Here is a 22,289-nt window from a genome sequence, read left to right on the forward strand (position 1 = left end):
TAGTTCTGGCTCATGATCTTTCTTGAGGTTTCAGTCAAGCTGTTGACCAGACCTACAGTCTCATCTAAAGGCTCAACTCGGGGAAGAACAACGGGCTGTCTGAATTCTCACAACATAACAGCTGGCTTCCACCAGAGGAAGTGATCTGAGAGAGCCCAAAATGGAAGCTTCCATAACCCAATCTCAGAAGTGGTATACCATCACTTCTGCCATATTCTACTGGTCACAAAGAGCAACCCTAATAAAATGTGGGAGGGAACTATGTTGTTGAGTACCAGGAAGAAGGAATTATTGGGGGTCATCTTAAAAGATGGCCACCATAGCTGCTACTCTCAGGTGAGATAGGTTGCTGAGGTAACTTACTATTTTGGAGTTCTTGGGTCAATCATATATCCTGTTACCCTCTTCTTCCTCTTGTAATAGTTACCAATACCGCACAGGTCTTGTAGCTTTCAGTTGTTTATCTCAGCAGCTATCTTGGTGTTTGTGGGAGATACCACATCACCCTAAATGTCTGTAGATACTGCCCTTAATTTTTGGATTAGATCTTTTCGTTCTATTTGTTTTTATAAGGATATCTAGGAAGATTAAAATCTATGCTGTTGCCCTCTTCCTAGAATCCCATCCATCCTTATATTTTCAACTTCTGTGATTTCATATTTAAGGAGATTTTCTTATAAGCAGCCTAAGAGTTTTGTTTTTATTTTAATCTAGTCTGTTGATCTTTGCCTTTATAATATTTAGTTCATATATAGTTAATATAATTGATGATATATTTGTTGCTACCATTTTACCATGTCTTCTATTTTATCTACCTTTTTGTCTTACTCTTCTTGATTGCCTTCTTTTGTATTATTCTATTTCCACTCTTAATTTGCTAATATTTTATTAATTTTTAGTGGTTCTTAGAGAATACACCATGCAAACCTGAAAAATCAATCTGCTTTACGTTTTACTTTCAGTACTTTCCTGATCACGTCAGAATCTCAAAGCTTCATTTACTAATCCCATCTTTCACATGGTTATCATGATTTTATTTTACACATATTTTAATCTTATTTTTTCAGTAGTCTATTTGTACTCAAATAGTTACCCTTCCACTGTTCATAATTATTTCCTATATTTCCTTATTTCTATCTGAGATCATCTTCCTTCTGCTTAAAGAACTCCCTTTAGTATTTCTTTTAGTGCAAGTCTGTTGGTTGGTATTCTCTCAGGTGTGGTCTGACGTCTTTATTTTGGTTTCATTTTTGTAGTATATTTTCATTAAAAATGTATTTCTAAGTTGAGAACTCTTAAAGTTAGTGTTTTCAGATGCCATTCCACTGTCTTCTAGCTTACACTACTCCTGGTTAAAACTCAGCCGTCTTCCCTTTGATTCTACCTTTAGTTTTCAGCAGCCTTATTGCAATATGCCACTGTTTTCTTTTTAATTATCCTGCTTAGGAACTACAAAACTTCAATCTTCGACTGACGTCTTTTATTAGTTTTGGAAAATTCTAGCTATTACATTTTCAAATAGTTTTCACCCTACTCTCTTTTGGGGAACTACAAAAAGATGTAAACACACCTCTTCACAAAGTCCCACATATATAACAGTCTTTTCTGTATTATTTTCCATTATATTTTCAATGTTTTAGTTGGATATTTTTCATTGACTTGCCTTTGAGTTTATCCTATCTTCTGCTGTGTCTTATCTGCTGATAAACCAACCTAAGGAACTCTTAGTTGTAGAAACTGTATTTTTCACTTCTTATTCTCCATATGATTATTTTATAGATTCTAATTCTCAGTTGAAATTCTCTATCTTTTCAACTATTTTCTTAAGCATATTAATTATAATTACTTTAAAGTTCCTGCCTGATAATTTGATCAAGATCACTTATGACTCCATTTCTGTTATTGGTTTATCTTCTTCTGGTTTTTTATTATGTGGCCCTGTCTTTTGGTAGCACAGTATTTTTGATTCCATGGTAGATAGTATATTTAAAACATTAGAGGTGGGCTTCCCTGATGGCACACTGGTTAAGAATCCACCTGCCAATGCAGGGGACATGGGTTCGAGCCCTGGTCTGGGAAGATCCCACATGCAACGGAGCAACTAAGCCCGTGTGCCACAACTACTGAGGCTGCGCTCTAGAGCCCGTGAGCCACAACTACTGAGCCCGTGTGCCACAATTACTGAGGCTGCGCTCTAGAGCCCATGCTCCACAACAAGAGAAGCCACCACAATGAGAAGCCCGCGCACCACAACGAAGAGTAGCTCCCGCTCTCCGCAACTAGAGAAAGCCCGGGCACAGCAACGAAGACCCAATGCAGCCAAAAATAAAAGAATAAAATAAATAAATTTAAAAAAAGAAAGAAAAGCGTTAAAAAAAAACACATTAGAGGCTTCAGACATTATCTTACCATTAAGAAGGTCCAATCTTCCTTCTGCTGGAGAGATACTACAGTGGTTTAACATTTTAATTAGCAACTCTGCTGAGGCAAGGCTGGTTTTTCAGCTTTGGTAAGGTTTAGTCTATCTGTCTGCCTTAACCATCTACAGTTTTCAACTAAGAGCCTGTTGTATATTCTGTGGGTCCACTCCACCAGGGATCCCCAAATTCATGTTTGCCTTCTAAGACTGCTAAAAACTCCACTTTGTTTTTTACTTATGTTTTTAGTCTCCTGCCTAGGAAAACCCAGTATTTGGCAAAAGTCCTAAGAGAGCACAGGTCATATGCTTGAGGCATCCCACATATCTGCCAACAGCTCTGATTTCTTGTCCCTACACTGCCGCCAGTTGTTCAGTGAGGTTTGCCCTGTATCCATAATTAGCATAGTCCCCAGGGTAAAAAGCAACTACAAAAGCTAACTGTCAGGCTTCCCTGGTGGCGCAGCAGTTAAGAATCTGCCTGCCAATGCAGGAGACAGGGGTTTGAGCCCTGGTCCAGCAAGATCCCACATGCTGTGGAGCAACTAAGCCCGTGCGTCACAACCACTGAGCCTGTGCTCTAGAGTCCGCATGCCACAACTACTGAAGCCCACACGCCACATCTACTGCAGGCCGAGCACCAAAAGCCTGCAGCTCTGCAACGAGAGAGGCTACCGCAATGAGAAGTCTGCGCACTGCAACGAAGAGTGGCCCCTGCTCGCTGCAGCTAGAGAAGGCCCGCGCTCAGCAATGAAGACCCAATGCAGCCATAAATAAATAGATAGATAAATAAATAAATAAAATAAATTTAAAAAAAAAAAGCTAACTGCTTCCTAAGGTTCTTCCCTTTCCAGAGTCATACCCCTGGTAGTTCTCCTTACTTCTCTGCTGCCTTTCAGATGACAACTGTACTTGATCTGGCTATTCTAGTTGTTCTAGGTAAGAATGCTGATCTGCAGCCAGCTATTCCACCCCACCTGGAAAGAGAAACCTTCTATGGGCTTCAATAAAGTCACAAAATCAGACAGCTTAAAACTAAAATCACTTTTCCAGTCATTTATCATTTTAAGTTGAAGACTTACTACATCCATTTCCTCTTGACTAAACTAATGAAGGCATAGATCACAACCAAAACAGGTAGTCAATTCATTCCTTCAGGAAACACCCTATTTCACTGAAATCTAATAAACAATTGTAAAAATACACTATTTTATATACTACCAAAAAAGAAACTGGCCTGCAATGGGTCAATATAAGAAGAACCCTCAAATAAAGTTGGGACACCAAATGAAAGCTAACAACTATAAGATATATTATTTTATGAAACCTCAAGCAAGAAAAAAGCCTGAGATGAGCAGTCTAAGAAGGACCCTCAAAGCTAGGACAACAAATGGCTTCTCTCATGTTAAAGAAAAATGGCAAATAAACCACCCTGCAGATACAGAAAATAAAGATGACTGTGTTTCAATATTACCCCTGGGTATAAGGAGAAAAAGTATCCCCTGAGAGTTGAACCACAGGCATACCTTGTGGTCTGCAGATATGAATTCATACTACCTGTGTGGTTTAAAAAAGCTCAAGCAGGAAATTTAACTTCAAGTTAGATGGCACTCCAAGGTGACTAGCAGAAGTAAACTCAAATATCTGAAAGAACCCAACTTTAGTCAGTCCAATAGCAATTTTAAGATACATCATAATTTCAGATGTTAAAATATGGAAAACCGTTAATTTCAGATTCTATGAAGTATTGTATTTACTGAACATTTATTTTAACTAGTGCTTAGAACAGGGCCTGACACACAGGAGCGAACAACAACAACAAAAAAATCAAAGCATTAACATTCCAGTGGTATGCTTGGCAGAATAATAGGCCCCAAAGACATCTATGTCCTAAGCCCAGGAACCTGTGAATATGTTACCTTATATGGCAAAAGGGACTTTGTTAATGACCTTTAAATAGGATTATCTAGATAGGCCCAATGTAATCACAGGGGCCTTGAAAAGTAGAAAAGGGAAGAAGAAAGAGCCTGATGAAGATGTGACTACAAATGAACAGTCAAAGATACAATTTTGTTGGCTTTAAACATGGAGAAGTGGGCCGCGGGCCACAGGCCAAGGAATTGGGAGGCCCCTAAAATCTGAAAAAGGCAAGGAAGTCAATTTTCCTTCAGTCTCCAAAAAGGAACACATCCCTGCCGACAATGCTTTTAGCCCAGTGAAACTCATAAGATTTCTGACCTACAGAAGTGTAAAATAGTAAGTTCTATTATTTAAGCCACTAAGCCTGTGGTAATTTGTTATAGCAATAACAAGAAACTAATACAAGTAGGGCAAGAGAAAATAATAAATGTCAGGTGATAATCAGTATCATAAAGAAAAATAAGTTAGACTACGGGAGAATTCAATCATATACACACACACCTATGCCTGGTATCTGTCTGTCTGTATTGTTTTACATAGCGTGATCAAGAAAGTTGTCTTTCGAAGTGATATTTGAATAAAGAAATAAAACAAAAGACAAAGTAAGCCAAATGAATATCTGTGTGGAGCAGACCAGTCAGAGTAAACAGCATGTACAAAAGCTCTGAAACAGGAGCATGTTTACATGATTAAGCAACACAAGGAGGCCAATATGGTTGGAATACAGTGAGCTTTGATTTATAACTTGATATGGACATCAAGTTCATAGTCTGTAAGAATGGTACATTCAATAATCAGATCACTAGAGATGGCATGATAAACAACTATGGATACAATTTAGTAAATAAAACCCTAAAAAATGACACAAAATACACTAAGTACATCCATAGTTTTAGTAAGGTTAAAATTTTTTTTTTGCTATAGGATTCAAATTCTACTTAGGAATATCTAATCTAGTATAATTTCATACAGTATTAAATATACAAGAGTAAGTGACCAAAGTTTTGAAAAACTGATTTAAACCCTAGACTTCTGTTTTGAATTTTCTTCAAAGCTAAAATAGAAACAGAAAATGGCAAGCTAAAAATAGAATTTTGTTAACTAGAATTAGTTTAAGCATATTCACTTTTTGGTACTCACAAATTAAAAATTAGATACAAGCATGAACTTTAACTCCAAGTTCCCTTATCAAATCTCCAAGGCAGATTACAAATCATGTCCTCTGTTTCTTCCTTTGTACCTTCAATACAATAGAGAGGATCAAAGCCGAACGTTAGTTTTTTTGTAAATGTCTAGTATACGCCATGATCAAGTGGGATTTATCCCAAGGATGCAAGGATTTTTCAGTATCTGCAAATCAATCAATGTGATACACCACATCAACAAATTGAATAAAAACCATATGATCATCTCAACAGATGCAGAAAAAGCTTTTGACAAAATCCAACACACATTTATGATAAAAACTCTCCAGAAAGTGGGCATAGAGGGAATATACCTCAACACAATAAAGCCCATTTATGACAAACCTACAGCTAACATAGTACTCGGTGAAAAGCTGAAAGCATTTCCTCTAAGATCAGGAATGAGACAAGGATGTCCACTTTCACCACTTTTATTCAACATAGTTCTGGAAGTCCTAGCCACGACAATCAGAAAATAAAAGAAAATAAAAGGAATCCAAATTGGAAAAGAAGTAAAACTGTCACTGTCTGCAGATGACATGATACCATACACAGAAAATCCTAAAGGTGCTACCAGAAAACGACTAGAGCTAATCAATGAATTTGGTAAAGTTGCAGGCTACAAAATTAATATACAGACATCTGTTGCATTTCTATACACTAACAACAAAAGATCAGAAAGAGAAATTCAAGAAACTATCCCATTTACCATCGCATCAAAAAGAATAAAATACCTAGGAATAAACCTATCTAAGGAGGCAAAAGACCTGTACTCCGAAAACTGTACGATGCTGATGAAAGAAATAGAAGATGACAAACAGATGGAGAGATATATCATGTTCTTGGATTGGAAGAATCAATATTGTCAAAATGACTATACTACCCAAGGCAATCTACAGATTCAATGCAATCTCTATCAAATTACCAATGGCATTTCCACAGAACTAGAACAAAAAAAATTTTAAATTTGTATGGAGATACAAAAAACCCCAAATAGCCAAAGCAAACTTGAGAAAGAAAAATGGAGCTGGAGGAATCAGGCTCCCTGACTTCAGACTATACTGCAAAGCTATAGTCAACAAAACAGTAATGGTATTGGCACAAAAACAGAAATATAGAACAATGGAACAGGATAGAAAGCCCAGAAACAAACCCATGCACCTACGGTCAATTAATCTATGACAAAGGGGGCAAGAACATACAATGGAGAAAAGACAGTCTCTTCAGTAAATGGTGCTGGGAAAACTGGTCAGCTGCATGTAAAAACATGAAATTAGAACATTCTTTAACACCATACACAAAAATAAACGCAAAATGGATTAAAGACCTAAGTGTAAGACCAGATACTATAAAACTCGAGGAAAACATAGGCAGAACACTCTTTGTCATAAATTGCAGCAAGATCTTTTTTAATCTGTCTCCTAGAGTAATGGAAATAAAAGCAAAAATAAACAAATGGGACCTAACTAAACTCAAAAGCTTTTGCATAGCCAAGAAACCATAAACAAAATGAAAAGACAACTCCCAGAATGGGAGAAAATATTTGCAAATAATTTGACGGCCAAGGGATTACTCTACAAAATTTACAAACAGCTCATGCAGCTCAATATCAAAAAACAAACAACCCAATCAAAAAATGGGCAGAGGAACTGAACAGACATTTCTCCAAAGACATACAGATGGCCAAGAGGCACATGAAAAGATGCTCAATATTGCTACTTATTAGAGAAATGCAAATCAAAACTATAATGAGGTATCACCTCATACCAGTCAGAATGGCCAACATCAAAAACTTTACAAACAATAAATGCTGGAGAGGGTGTGGAGCACCCTACACTGCTGGTGGGAATGTAAATTGGTACAGCCACTATGGAGAACAGTATGGAGGTTCCTTAAAAAACTGAAAATAGAGCTACCATATGATCCAGCAATCCCACTCCTGGACACATATCTGGAGAAAACCATGGTCCAAAAGGATACATGCACCCCAATGTTCATTACAGTGCTGTTTACAATAGCCAAAACATGGAAGCAATCTAAATGTCCATTGACAGAGGAGTGGATAAAGAAGATGTGGTACATATATACAATGGAATATTACTCAGCCATTAAAAAGAATGAAATAATGCCATTTGCAGTAACATGGATGGACCTGGAGATTATCATACTAAGTGAAGTATAACACAAATATCAAATGATATCACTTATATGTGGAATCTAAAAAAAAATGATACAAATGAACTTATTTACAAAACAGAAATAGACTCACAGACTTAGAGAATGAACTTCCTAGGGGGGAAGGGTGGAGGGAGGGATAGATTGGGAGTTTGGGATTGACATGTACATGCTGCTATATTTAAAACAGATAACCAGCAAGGACCTACTATATAGCACAGGGCACTCTGCTCAATAATCTGCAATAACCTAAATGGGAAAAGAATTTGAAAGAGAATAGATACTTGTATATGTATAACTGAATCACTTTGCTGTACACCTGAAACTAACACAAGGTTGTTAATCAAAAAGAATTTGTTAACTAGAATTAGACATTTTAAGCATATTCACTTTTTGCTACTCACAAACTAAAAATTAGGAACAAGCATGAACTTTAACTCCCAGTTCCCTTATCAAATCTCGGAGGCAGATTAAAAATCATGTCCTCTATTTGCTTCTTCCATTGCACTTTCAATACAATAGAGAGTATCAAAGATGAAGGTTAGTTCTTTGTAAATGTATAGTAAAATTGATAAACCTTTGGTGAGATTAAATCACAAACTAAACTCAGGAATGAAAAAGGGAACAACATTAACAAAGACTATACAGGTTAAAGATGAGGCTATCCAAACTTATGACAATAAACTAAAATTAAAATAGGTTCCTAGAAAATTAAATCCTATTTCAAGAATAGAAATCTGAATAGTTCTATAATCATTACAGAAATCAAAAAACCTTCTCACAAAGAAAACTCAGCCCCAAAGGACTTTACTGAGAAGTTTTAACATTCAAGCAAAGGACACAAAACTCTACCATAAAATAGAAAAATATTACAGCACACGATAATTTTATAAAACCAACGTAATTTGGAAAGGATAGCTAAGATAGGAAAGTTAATACACAAATTTCACTCATTAACCTAAATGCAAAAATCCTATACAAAATATTGTCAAACCAAATCCAGGAAAGCATACCTACAAAATACCCGTCAAACATTATAATTATTGGTAAAACTTTCAAAGAGATATCAGGAGAAAAAAAAGATGCCTGCTCTCACCACCTCCTTTCAGCAATGTACTAACAGGCAACTGGTGAATGAAGACAAAAGTTAGCAATCAAAGGAAAACTACAACACAAAAATGTCATAATTCACAGATTACAATTATAAAAATCCTGAAACAATCTACATGTGAATTAAAATTATTAACTCTAGTAAGGCTAATGGATCCAAAATCAAAGGTTACTTATATACCAGTAACAAAGAGAAAAATGAAATTTAAAAAGGATTTATAATAACAAGTGGTATCTGAGGTTAAATAAGGATAACAGACACATAAGATCAGACCTCTGGAGAGAATTATATCAGGCTGAACCATATAATGGCCAACATTCAAATATTTTGAATCTATAAAAACATTTCATATGGTTCCACCTAATAAAAACATGACAAAATCATAATAAAGACCTAAGTAAATGGAGAGAAATCACACCCATGGATTACATTTAATGGAGTACCTATCAAATTCCCAATGGTTTTTATGTAGAAATTACCAAAATGACTGGAAAACGCGAATGAAATTACACAGAGCTAAGAACAGAGAAGAACTATTGAAGCACAAGGTAGAAGACCTGCTCTGTCATATTATGAAAGCATGGAACTTATATAAGGACACTCAAAACAGACCAATGATACAGAAGAGAGACCAGATGGATGCATCAAATATAAAGATATGTGGGGCTTCCCTGGAGGCACAGTGGTTGAGAGTCCACCTGCCGATGCAGGGGACAAGGGTTTGTGCCCCGGTCTGGGAAGTTCCCACATGCCGCGGAGCGGCTGGGCCCGTGAGCCATGGCTGCTGGGCCTGCGCGTCCGGAGCCTGTGCTCCGCAATGGGAGAGGCCACAATAGTGAGAGGTCCGCATACCACACACACACACACACAAAAAAAGATATGTGATGAGGTGATATTGAAGATCAATGAGGGGAAAATGGGTTTTTTAATGAATGATACCAGGAAAAATGATTATTCATATGTATTAAGTCTAACCCTTACCTCACGCTGTACAAAAAGACCTACTTCAAGTGGATTAAAGATCTAAAACAGGTAAATATTAAGCTTTTATAAGGTAATAATGGAGAATATCTTTATGTTTTCTGAGTAAAGTTTCTCCCCTCCACCCCACTCTATGTTTTATTGAGATATAATTGACATACCATTGTATAAGTTCAAGGTATACAACATAATGATTTGATATGTGTATATATTGACAATGATTACCACAAAAAGTTTAGTTAACATCCATCACCTCACATTTACAGTATTTTTTCCCTTGTGATGAAAACTTTAAAGATCTACTCTCTAAGCAGCTTTCGAATATACAGTACAGTATTGTTAACTATAGTTGCCATGCTGTATATTACATCCCTTGAACTTATATATCATATAACTGGAAGTTTGTACCTTTTGACCACCCTCACCTATCCCCAACCCTGACCAACCCCCAGTAGGTTTCTTAAAGCAAGACACAAAAAGTATAAGCATTAGGGAAAATTTTTGAGAAATTCAACCCCTTAAAATTACGACTACTACTCAAACATAGGGAAAAAAGATAAGCCACAGAATTGGAGTAGACATTTTCTCCACATGTAACTGAAATGGTCAAGTCTCTACTCTACTTTAGGAGTTCTCTAGAACTCCTAAAAATCAATGAGACAGACTACCTAATTAGCTACAACAACACACACCAATATTTGAAACAGGATCCTTACAAGATATATCCAAATTGCCAATAAACATAACGGTTCTCAATCTCATTAATAGTCAGGGAAATGTAAATCAAAGCCACAATGGAATACTATTATATACCCACCTGACTAGCAAAAACTCAAGCCTGACAAAAGTAAGTGTGGTTAAGAATGCAGAGCAATGGGAACTCTCATACTACTGTGGAAGTGCAATCTGGTACAACCACTTAAATATTTGGTCCTATCTATTAAAGTTAAAGATGCACAACTTCTACAAGCCAGCAATTCTACTTCTAGACAAGACACATCCTACAGAAACTAACGCACATAAGCACCAGGAGAGAGGTATAATGTCATGGCAGCACTGCTTGTAACAGCCCCAAACTATCAACAGCAGAATATATTTATACTTTCCCTCTGGTTATTTATCCATTCTTTCCAGTGAAGGGAAGAGATTTCTAACAATGAAAAAAAATTCCCATCCACAAGCCACAGTGACTCCTTTTTGACTCTTGTATCCCTAACATGTCTAGTAAAAACCTAAATGACAGCAAACATAATCCTTTATAGGACAGTGTGTTTTACTTTGGGATAGCCATCATATAATCGTTTTCTCATGAGCCAATATTTGCCTATCGATTATTTCCACTCAATCTTAGTTCTAGTCCCTAAAGCCAGAATGCTCCATTCTAACTGTATCTCATAATTACTCAGGAAAACATGTTTTAAATAGCAAGCTTTTTTAGCTCAATGTTATGAGTACTGTTATCTCTTCCCATTGTGTAAACATGCTTCTTTCCACTTCCTACACTCAAGAACATTATAAGAGTCCCTAGATAACTAATTTATGTAGATGCTTTCTCCTTTCCTTCATGATATGTATCCATATCAGAATTTCAAGTTGCTTAGAACTCTGTTAATTGTTACGTCCTTAGCCTGGCAATAGAATCACACTTGTGTTTGTACAAATTTCTGAAACTGTTTTCTAAAAGATAAGCTCACAATATTCTTTTTCTTTATCTTAGGAGTCAGCAAACTTTTCCCATGAAGGGTCAGAGAGTAAGTAGTTCAAGATTCTGTAAGCCTCATGTGCAACCACTCAACAATGCTGTTGAGCACACACACAAAAAACCAGCCATGGCCAATACATAAATGGGGATCACTGTGTTCCAACAAAACTTTATTTTCATAAAACAGGTAGCCAGTGGGACATAGTTTACCAACCCCTGCTTTATATTATTAATCATAAGCAGATGCTTGATCTTAGATTTGTCACCTCCATGTTATAACAGATATGATAATATATGTCCATTATATATATAATACATAATATATATAATCAGTTAACCAGAACTTGACAAGAATGTTAGTTTGGCTGCTTCCCTTAAGTAAAAGAAAACTGTCAGGGTCTTTCTAGTATCCCCAATGCGCAACACAACAAATGTACTTCTAATAATTCATTCTAAAGAAAAGAAATGCACAAAAACATATACACAAAGTTGCTTACTTAAACATTGTAATAAGAACTGGAAATACTTTTAACAGGCTTTTTAAAAAAGTAAATTAGTGACTATTTATCCAATACACTTCATTCAGAAGAACTGAACACAAAACGATGTTTACTATTTCCCCAAGTGTAAAAAGGTAGCTTTGAAACAAGGCATAGTACTTTATCACCTGAAGGAAACATCTAAAAGTATTTCTTAAAGAATTAACAATGGAAATATCTGAGTAATGTGAAATCTTGGGTGACATTTTACATTTTGAATTGTCTTCATTAAGCTTGTTTTAAGTTCTTAAATTACTATAAAAGAAAATTTTTGCTACCTTGCAAGTCCAGCAGACAGCTGCCTAGGTAGACATTCACTGGTGTTGTATCAACATAGATCCTCATAGCAACCATAGCTATTGAAATGCTTTTGTATATTATTGGTTTAACCTAGGAGAATCCTGTGGGGTAGGCAAGAATTTCTCTAATAAGATATTCAATTATTTCCAAGGTGCTTTCAAATAATACCTCCAGCCTTAAAGTAGCAATGGAGATTTAAGGGCCATTCTTAATAAAAAATTCTCAAGAATTTATTAAGTTTTCTTCTATGGAAATTTCCATCTTTCATAGATTCCATCTTTTTTTTTTCTTTTTACTAAAGAACGTGTGCTTAATACCTAAAAATTACACTCAATTCAGTAATTAAATAGCATCAGTGAAGAGAATCTTACCCCAAGAAAACAGTCACACGAAGTTCCTTTTTGGTCCTTGAGATCGTCTTCAGTGTGGTAATTTCTGCATCAAACCAAAATCCTCTATTACTAGGACTTTCTACATTGTAATTAACCATGACCACATCACCGACATTTAGTTCATTCCATTTCAAAGTGGTTCTAGCTCGTGGTCGAAGATCCTTGACATTTATTTCTACAGTACCACTTTCCGGATATCTGAGAATAGAGAAAAAAGAATCACAGAACACTGCTTATGATTATCACCAAGGAAGACTAAAATTATATGCAACATGTATAAAAACCTAATCATATTATTCTTAATGGCACTTAAAGTAAATGATATTTATTCCTGATTTTAACTGCCAGAATAAACGAGTCTTGCTAAAATCTTAGTAAGTCATTCTTTGCTAGCTTAGGGATGGTGGTGGTGATAGGGAATAAAGAGTAGGGTAAGTAAAAAACCCAAGTTCTTCTTTTCCACATTTTCTTAACCCATGTTTAAAAATTACTTTAATAAGACTAGATGCTGACCTCCTCCTGAACTTGGAACCAGTTCATCAAGTTCTGCAATTTGCTTTACGCATAATAAGAACATAAACCTAGTACATTTTCAATGGCCTCCATTTTTCCAGAAAGAGAAAGATAAGATTTCAGTTCTTACATGTAGCTAGCTGCCTAGTAATGGCAAAATGAAAAAACAAGAGCAAAAAATCCTGGAATTTTGTATGTATCAGAAAGTAGAACCATGTGAAAGAAATCTAGCAGAATCTTGATCTTACTTGAATTTCTAAATGTAAACTTAACAAACCTAAACCTGACCCAAACTTAAAGCTTTACAAGGTTCCTCACTTTTTGGCCTAACATCTGGTATCCATAGTCCCAAAACAGCAATGTAACAGTCCACAATGGTTTCTATAAAATTAAGATCTGTTGCCTTTATGTATTACTTGCTAAAAGAAATGAGTAATATCTGGTTCCTGCTCTTGGAAAACTCAATCTACTGGGAAAGGCCAAACTACTATAGCAGTGGTTCTCAAACCGGTGGTTCCATCTGTGAACATGCTATAAATGCAGACTCTTAGGCTCCACTTCTGATCTGACTCAGAAACGCCGGGAGTGAGGCCCAGTGATCTATTTTCACAAATCTTCTCAGAAATTCTCAAGCATACTCAAGTTTGATAAGCTACTGTGCTGCAGAAACACAAGAATAGTTAAATATCGTACGGTTCTGTGACAGCATTAACAATGTAGAAAACTAAGGGAAGAAACCATTAACCTTTAATCAACTGAGTGGCCTACTCAAAATTAAAGTGGGCCTGAAGTTGGAAGCAGCTCTAGCAGCTAGCCTTGGCTCTTCCAAATCAAACAAGTACTATACAGGCCTAGGACCCTCACAGTATATCTAACTCATTTATAATAAATGGATATTAACCCTGGGTAGAATTTTAATCAAGTTTCTTCAACTTTTAGTTAATTGGGGAAAGAAAATTCTCAGGATTAGCAAGCGGCCTCAGAAACGGTCTGGTCCATTTACCCTCTCAGTACTATAATTCCCCTTTACCACAAGCCTCCCAAATAACCATGCAACCTCTGCTCGGATGGTAAGTGATGAGAGGCCAGCTTTAACCCTAAGAAAAACCATTCTGTCTTCACATAGCTCTGACATAGGAAAGAAAATATACTTGATACTGGATCAAAGATAAACACAGAATGAGTTCCATAGCTTAAGTGCCATGAAGAAATCTATATACTCTCTCCACGAAAGACCTAATCCTTGACAGTCTAAGTCTGTCACCCTGCCCTCCTCTATCTTCTAAGTATAAAACATTTCAAGTGAATTTCCTTCAACTTACATAAGGTTTTGAATCCTTTATCATACTGGTCTCTTCACTCAAAATATGTTCTATTTTCAACCTGCCTGGGTTTAAATTCCATTTTAGCTTCCTACTACCGTGTATCCTTGGGAAAGTTACTAAACTTCGCTGTTTTACATGTGTTTAGTTTACATATGACTACCTCTCATGTGTAAAACGTACCTAATGGTAACTACCTCATATGGCTGTTCTGAGAACTAAAATGGAGAAGACTTGTAACTAGGTATTTTAGGGCTTTTCTAAATCTAAAGTTGTGAATTTGTTTCCTGACTAAATATTCTTAAGGCCATAAAGGATAGAAAACTATTCTTTTAGATGAGATCCTTTTCTCAGCTGTATTGTGATTTTTACATCATGACATTATCATATATCCCTGTATGATTAACACAGTAAAAAAGCGTATTTCACTGGTAAAAAGCTCTCCATTTACCTGTGATTGCCAAAATTAGATACCATGAATGGAAATATTTGTAACAAACTTTAAAAATCATGTTTATTGGAGATGAGTTAAAATAAAACATTGCCTACATCAGAGCAAAGGAATTTAAGCTGTTTGCCCTGAAACTAAGTATGATTTCAGAATTAAAGAATTAGAACATACGAATACATCATCTTTATGTATACAGTAAGTGTGTAAAAGTCATGAAAGTGAAGTATACTTTTTCTAATGCTACCCAGAGATGATGTCAGTTGCTGTATAAAAAGATATAGAAGGGACCCCAAAACTACTTTTACCAAAGTCAAGAACACGCCCAGACTCAAATATCACTATTATTCTTTTCTTGGGCATCTTCATCTACACATATCTTAACATCACATAGAGTGATGACTCAGAAGCTCTGTTCTAACCCAAAATTCTCTCTTCAGATTCACATATCCAACTACATCTCTAACACGTATGCCTCAGGAGCACCTCAAATTCAAGAAATTCCCCCATCCCATAATCTGCTGATGCTCAATATTCTCTAAATTTTCATACTCCCAGAAACTGGAGTTATCCCCAATTCCTCCATCCAGTTACTAAGTCCTCCTTATGCTATATACTGTTAACACTTATTTAATGGAACTGTACCCTTAGTGAAGGCCTGCATTTCTCTGAGACTACTGTCAAGGCTAACACAACTCCCTGTCTTTAGGATTACACCTTAGACTTCATTATACTTTTGCCAAAGATTCTAAAACACAGGTCTGCTTAAAACATTTTGTGACACCTGATAACAATTTGTTCATAGGCTGTGGGAAAACAGGCATTCTTACATTGCTGATAGGAATACAAAGTGGTACTGTCTCCTTGTAGAGGGGAATTTGGCAATACACAGCAAAATTGCCTATATATTTACCTTTTGATCCAGGAATTCCACTTCTAGGAATGTATCCCAAACGTTAAGTGACATAAAACCCCAGGAAAAGACACATACACAAGGCTATTTATAGCTGCACTATCTGTAACAGCAAGACTAGAAATAATCAAATGTCCATAATAGGAAACTACTTACTATATGATACAATTATATAATGGAATATTATTCTCCTGTAAAAAGGAATATGACATCTGCTATGGAGAGACATTAACTAAAAAAGAGACCAAGATGCAAACAGCATTTATGTGTGCTTTCTACGTAATGAGTGTGTGTGGAAATATGTACTTGTACATGTACATATATGTGTGTAGTATGTATTTGTGAGTATACAAATAATCACACATACATAATTTTGAGACAGAAGGATAAACAAAAACTCATTTAGTTACTACAAAAAGAGGTAAGAAACAGGATAGAAGGAACCAAGATGGACACTTTTTCTTAATGTACTTGTTTTGAAGTTTTACCTATAGGATCGTTTAATGTTTCACTTGATTATAAAAACAGAATTTACAAAATGTGAGAAATCCCTAAAAACCAAAAGCAAAATTAAAAAAGTGGCTTAACTACTGAAAAATACCATTACAAATGACTTGAAAATACACTAACTATACATTATTAGTGGGGTTATATCCATTTACTAAGGACAAAGTAAAAAACATACCAACTTTTCACTAATCATATTGTTTGCAATATTGGTACTGTTAGTCTGAAACCATCATATGAGTAGAATAAAACAAGTCAGTGGTGACATTAATAGAAACCGTGATTTTCAAGGTAAGAGAAAAAATAAGAGATTAAGGATATTAAATGATAATCCCTCAACTCTAAAATTAATTGGAAATATCAATACAAACATTTCCTAGCTGTTTCCAATGTTATGACCTAGAAACATGATCAAAACAAGTATCAATGAACAGCTGACTATACGCTCTTACAAAAAGAACTAGGGCTCCTTAAAGAAATGGCTGAATCCAGGCCTGGGCAGGAAATAGAAGAGCTTGGGACTTCCTATTGTACCTGAATGCAAAGAAACCCTCATTATGTCAGGTTCAACCTGAAGGAGCCTCCACAGGCCAGAGACGAGACAATCTGGGCACCAAAAAGAACTGAGTTAGAGTAAAACAAGTATTAAAATCCATTAGTTCATAATGAGACTTAGTAAAAATCTCACTGACCAACCTCTGGAGGATGCTAGGGAATTTATTCATTCTGAACACTGAAAAAGTTCAAGAATCAATAGTTTATCCTACCTTTTGTATATAACCAACTGCTTGTTGAGGAATGCTCCTTATGAAAAAATTATAGCTAATAAATGAAGGAGAGAATGAGGTATCACTATTTTTACTACATTTCATAAAATAGTGGCTGTAGGTAAAGATTAATGGTTACTAAAACTAGCAAAAGCTGGCAGCAAATTTCACAATGGATGTATCAGGCAGACAACACCCAAATCTTACAACAAAAAAAGAAAGAAGCAGGTATTATGTGCCTCCCAATGCCATGTAATAGGTAAATAAATACCATCTCTAAACTAGTTTTAACAAATAATGAAATTTAAAACAATCAAGCCTCTAAGTACAGTCGTCCCTCCATACTCATGGGTTCTGCATCCAGAGTCAACCAACCACTGACTGAAAATATTCAGAAAAAAATTCCAGAAAGTTCCAAAAGGCAGTTCAATTTGCCAAGCTCAAGCAACTATTTATATAGCATTTACATTGTATTAGGTATTATAAGTAATCTGACATGATTTAAAGTATACAAGAGGATATGCATAGGTTATATGCAAATATGCCATTTTATATAAGGGACTTGAGCGTCCATGGATTTTGGTATGCGTGGAGGTCCTGGAACCAATCCCCCATGGATACCAAGGGAAGACTGTATAAACTTTCAGGAAACTAACAGTAACAGAGGAACATGTTAAATACCACTACAGAAATGTAATCAGTAAAGTTCAGACTGTGGGAAAACTGAACAAACTGTCACTTGTACAAATAAATAGCAAGGAAGAAAGAATAGGGGAAACCTGTAGGTTGAGACTTAACCTATCAACTACATGCAATGGGTGGATCTTAATCTTGATCCTTATCTGTAAATCCCAAGTATATTTTTAAAAAATAAGTCAGTCTGAACATTGACTGGGTATTTGACTTTAAGGAATTATTGTAAATTTCGTGTGGATTTTTTTTTTAATGCTTTAGGGTCCCCATCCCAGGATCAGTGACTCATTCTCACAGGAGAGCACATAGTTCTTCCCATGGCTATGATTTACTACAATGAAAGGATACAAAGCAAATTCAGCAAAGGAAAAAGGCACATGGAATCAAGTCTAGAGGAAACCAGGTGCAAGCTCAAGGAGTCCGCTCCCAGTAGTCACACAAAATGTGCTTAATATGTCCAGAATACGACAACATGTGTGTAATGTTACTACCAGGGGTATACAGTGAAGAATGCTCAAGATTTTTATTAGGGATTCATCACATCAGCACTCAATGTCTAGCACATACCAAAATTCCAGACTCCCAGAAGCAGGTGTTCGGCATAAATAATATATTTTTTTGCAGAGTTTGTGCAGAGTGAACCATTTTTATCAAGGAATGATGAGAATCCTCCTGAAAGTTAAGTTCCCCAACACCAGCCAAAGGTCAACCACACACAGACCTTTTAAAGAGTAGTAAATCAGGCTTCCCTGGTGGCGCAGTGGTTGAGAGTCCACCTGCTTATGCAGGGGACACGGGTTCGTGTCCCGGTCCAGGAAGATCCCACATGCCGCGGACCGGCTCGGCCTGTGAGCCATGGCCGTTGAGCCTGCGCGTCCGGAGCCTGTGCTCCGCAACGGGAGAGGCCACAACAGTGAGAGGCCCACATACCGCAAAAAACAAACAAACAAAAAACAAGAGTAGTAAATCTCTGGCCTGATGTTAGCTGTCTTCTGCACACTTTAAAAAGAATCCTTTTAGAGTATTCAACTGAGAAAAAAGATGTCAAGATCAGGATGAACCTACGAAAAATAGAAAGAGTAGGACTAGGAAGCAATAGCCCTTAGACCACGATGCTGTCTTTCACTTTGAAAGGAGAGGAAAAGAGGGTTGAGAAAGAGAAACATGAGAGTGTGATACAAACAAAATCTTCGCCAATCCAATCGTGAGCTCTGGAGCAATGTTGGGCATAATTGCCAGGCCCTAGAACTGCTGCCACACTTAGTCACCAGCTGGAGGATGCCAAGAAAGAGTGTGGCTTTGGCTCAAACACTGTCACAGATATCAAAAGTGCTGTGGCTAAAAGTTATCAGTTAACTGCATTCATTCCTTGCAGGTCAGCAAGTTCTGTCTTGAAGATCTGAGCACTGTGCCCACCACAACTGCTAAGGCTATTTCTGGTTGAAAAAACTTAAGATTTGGGACTTGCTTCAAAATAATCCAGTGGTGGTGCTTGGGGATGCTGGTACGGATTAAACAAGATTGGCCAGGAGTTCATAATGATTGAAGCTAGGTGATGAGTTCTTTCTCTCAACCTCTGCATAAGTTTAAAGATTTCTACAATAAAAAATAAAATGCTCTGCGCTTCAAGTTAAAATCCAAACAAAAGGCTCTTCCCACTTTTTGAAGTTTTCCCACAAGAGTACAAAACTCTAAGTTAACATTCAAGGCTTACAGTGAGGACACGCAGCCTCCTGCCCCAGTCCACCACACTGATTTCTATTCCCCCGATGCAACTGTTTAACTTTTAGCTATTTCTTTTATTTTCCAGCATATTTTAAAGTAACATGCTTACACATTGCTTTTTACTTCAAACTGTTATTCTACCTATCCCTGATGTACAGCTCATTTGCCTCTATCTCTTCTTCCTTATAATTACTAACACAAGGCACTGCTCTAAGTGTTAACGTATTTACCTCTTAGGATAGAGGGAGGCACTATTCTATCCCCATTTTACAGATATGGCACAGAAGTTAACTTACTTGGACAGGAGTAAGAAGCAGAGACATGACTCAAACTCTGATCACCTGGCTCTAGGACTTATAATCTTGCAGGGATTGACAAAATTTCTTGCTCTTAAGCATGTTATACAAACCAAGTTGTTCGTAAAAATCAGTATTTTTTACAATTTTTTTTTACATGTTGACTAAATAAGTGTTCATAGCTAACTAATGAAGTATGCTTTAATTATAAATCCTTTCCTTCACAACTTTGTTTTCTGTTGAGTACTTAACCCTTCTTTTTGGTTGCTACTTGCTTAATTTTCCATGTACATATTAATTATCCCCATTCTGCCACAGGTGTTAAAACTCTTCTACGTTCAGACATTTCAGGTACTCTACTAGTGTTCTGGGTTGCAAAACATCTTCTAGAGACCTCTGTCCTAATCTGGAAAACTTGCTCTTCAGGCTTAGACCTGTTCCACAGCTGTCATGCTGGGATCTCCTTTCATTACTTCCTGTGTTGAATCCTATTTCCTGAATACCCTGTTTTCCTCTTTCTTGATTTAAGCCTTGAGTGGGGTAGAAGTGATTAAAATGCTCTTTCATATAAATAAACCAATCCTCTTCTCCTCAGTTTTATTCCATATGCCTACGTCCAAAGTGCCTGGTAAATCCAAGGTCTGAACCTTCCAAAGGTTCTTCGATGTCAATTTACTTGCTTGTTGTTGGCTTATCCTTAGGTTTCAGCTTTTTCTGGCCTAAGTTACGCATCATTTACCCATTAGCTTCTTACCTTCCAAAATTTTGTTGCTTTCTCTTCTGTGTCTTACTTCTATCATATTTTTTGTCCTCGGGGGTTTACGCATTTATTCTTTTACTGTCTTCTAGGAGGGTGTAAGAAGAAGTGAAGACAAACATGCAACTTAATCTGCCATGTTTAACTTGAAATCTTTATTCACCTTTAGTTTCGTTTCTTACTACTCACCACGTATCTCCTACACTCCAGCCATACTAATCTACCCTTAGGTAACCCTGTATTTTGTACCTCCTTATCCTTGGTATCCTGTGGCTCTCCTTCAGGAATACAGAAGTATCTTCTCTACCTTATAATCTCAGAACTTTACTCTAAAAGCTAGTTGTACATTTTTCTATCACAGAACTTAACACTACAAAATAGCAAGTTTTCATTGAGAAGCAGATACCACGTTCAAACTTTAGTGTGTTTGGGATATACCAGGCTTACAGATGTTTGGAAACATGCAACTCATTAAATAGAAAAATCTTTTGTATAACTAAAGCTCTTAATAAAATGTAATAAACTGTGACCACTGTGTTTTACGGTAGTTAAGTGGGAACAAAGAATTCTATACAGAGATAATAAGAAAAAGGCGTTTTAAAGATTATGTTTTTGGATTTCTTAAAACGAAGAAACTTGTAGTTAGCTCCAGTTACTTATACAAGTACACAAGAGAAAGTCTTTTTAAGTATAGGCAGCCTCCAACACAGCATTCCTTGCCTCCCATGAAGTCTAATGTACGGCTGAAGATAACCACTGCAAATTCTACAAATTGGTCCAAGTGCTGACTTCTTCCAGCATTTGCACTGGTGAAAACTGCAGGAGACTGAAACATTTTGGGAAGTGTTAGAAGCTTGAAAAACTTCTAAAACAGGGCTCAAGATATCCCCAAAGACCGGAAGCAGAGAAGAAGGAACATACTGAAGCTGACTACACTGTGCCAAGAGCCAACATACAGCTATGGAAGGATAAGACTAGGGTCCTTTTTTTCTCTTATTCTACATGACCTTCTGTTCTTAGAACCTGAAGTCAAGGTATTACCCCAAATACAGGTATAAGTTTATTCTAGTTAGCTACTCTGCATCTTTGAGAATTTAGAAACACTTTGGTGTTATAAAGTCTACATTCTCAGATAAGCCTTAAATATCCTTAAGCTTGTTTTTCCCAGTAACATTTTCATTGCTCCAAATACTCTTTAGATGTCTTTTAGAGATATCCTTCAGAGTACATGCTTTTGATTATCCTGAACTATGTGACATTTTAGCAAAAACCAATTGTGTTTTCAATTAACAAATCATTGAGTAAAACCTGGGGAATTAAATTTCAGGGAAATTGATTAAGCACAATTTTTAAAACAGGTTTGTTATAAAATAGTATAAGTACATTTCCTTAGGTGACTTGTAAGCTAACTAAGCATTTTAGAAGACTCAAACAGTATTAAGCAAAGCACTATCACTGAAACCTTCCTTCAAAACATGGCTTCCTGGTGTTAAAATGCTTAAATAAGGACAACATTCACCTGGAGGCATGTTCTAGTTTAGCAAATCTTTAATGTCATACTACATGCAAAAAGAAAGCATTTCTTAATCTAACAGATGACATTACTCAGTTTCACACCTTAAATGTAA

General features: G+C 36.3%; 1 protein-coding gene across 3 annotated transcripts in view; it reads right to left on the bottom strand.

The window, feature by feature from the left end:
- UHRF2 (ubiquitin like with PHD and ring finger domains 2) overlaps positions 1–22,289 on the bottom strand; it is a 75,171-nt gene that overhangs the window by 28,777 nt on the left and 24,105 nt on the right. For all 3 annotated transcript variants that reach the window (XR_004476492.2, XM_004279120.3, XM_033404416.2), the window contains exon 4: positions 12,700–12,918. Coding sequence is in view for 2 of the 3 variants with exons in the window: in XM_004279120.3 (XP_004279168.1) it covers positions 12,700–12,918 (219 nt within the window). In the remaining variant the exon portion in view is untranslated. The remainder of the gene's footprint in view (positions 1–12,699; positions 12,919–22,289) is intronic.

Source organism: Orcinus orca, chromosome 6 (genome assembly GCF_937001465.1).
Source record: "Orcinus orca chromosome 6, mOrcOrc1.1, whole genome shotgun sequence".
NCBI lineage: Eukaryota > Metazoa > Chordata > Mammalia > Artiodactyla > Delphinidae > Orcinus > Orcinus orca.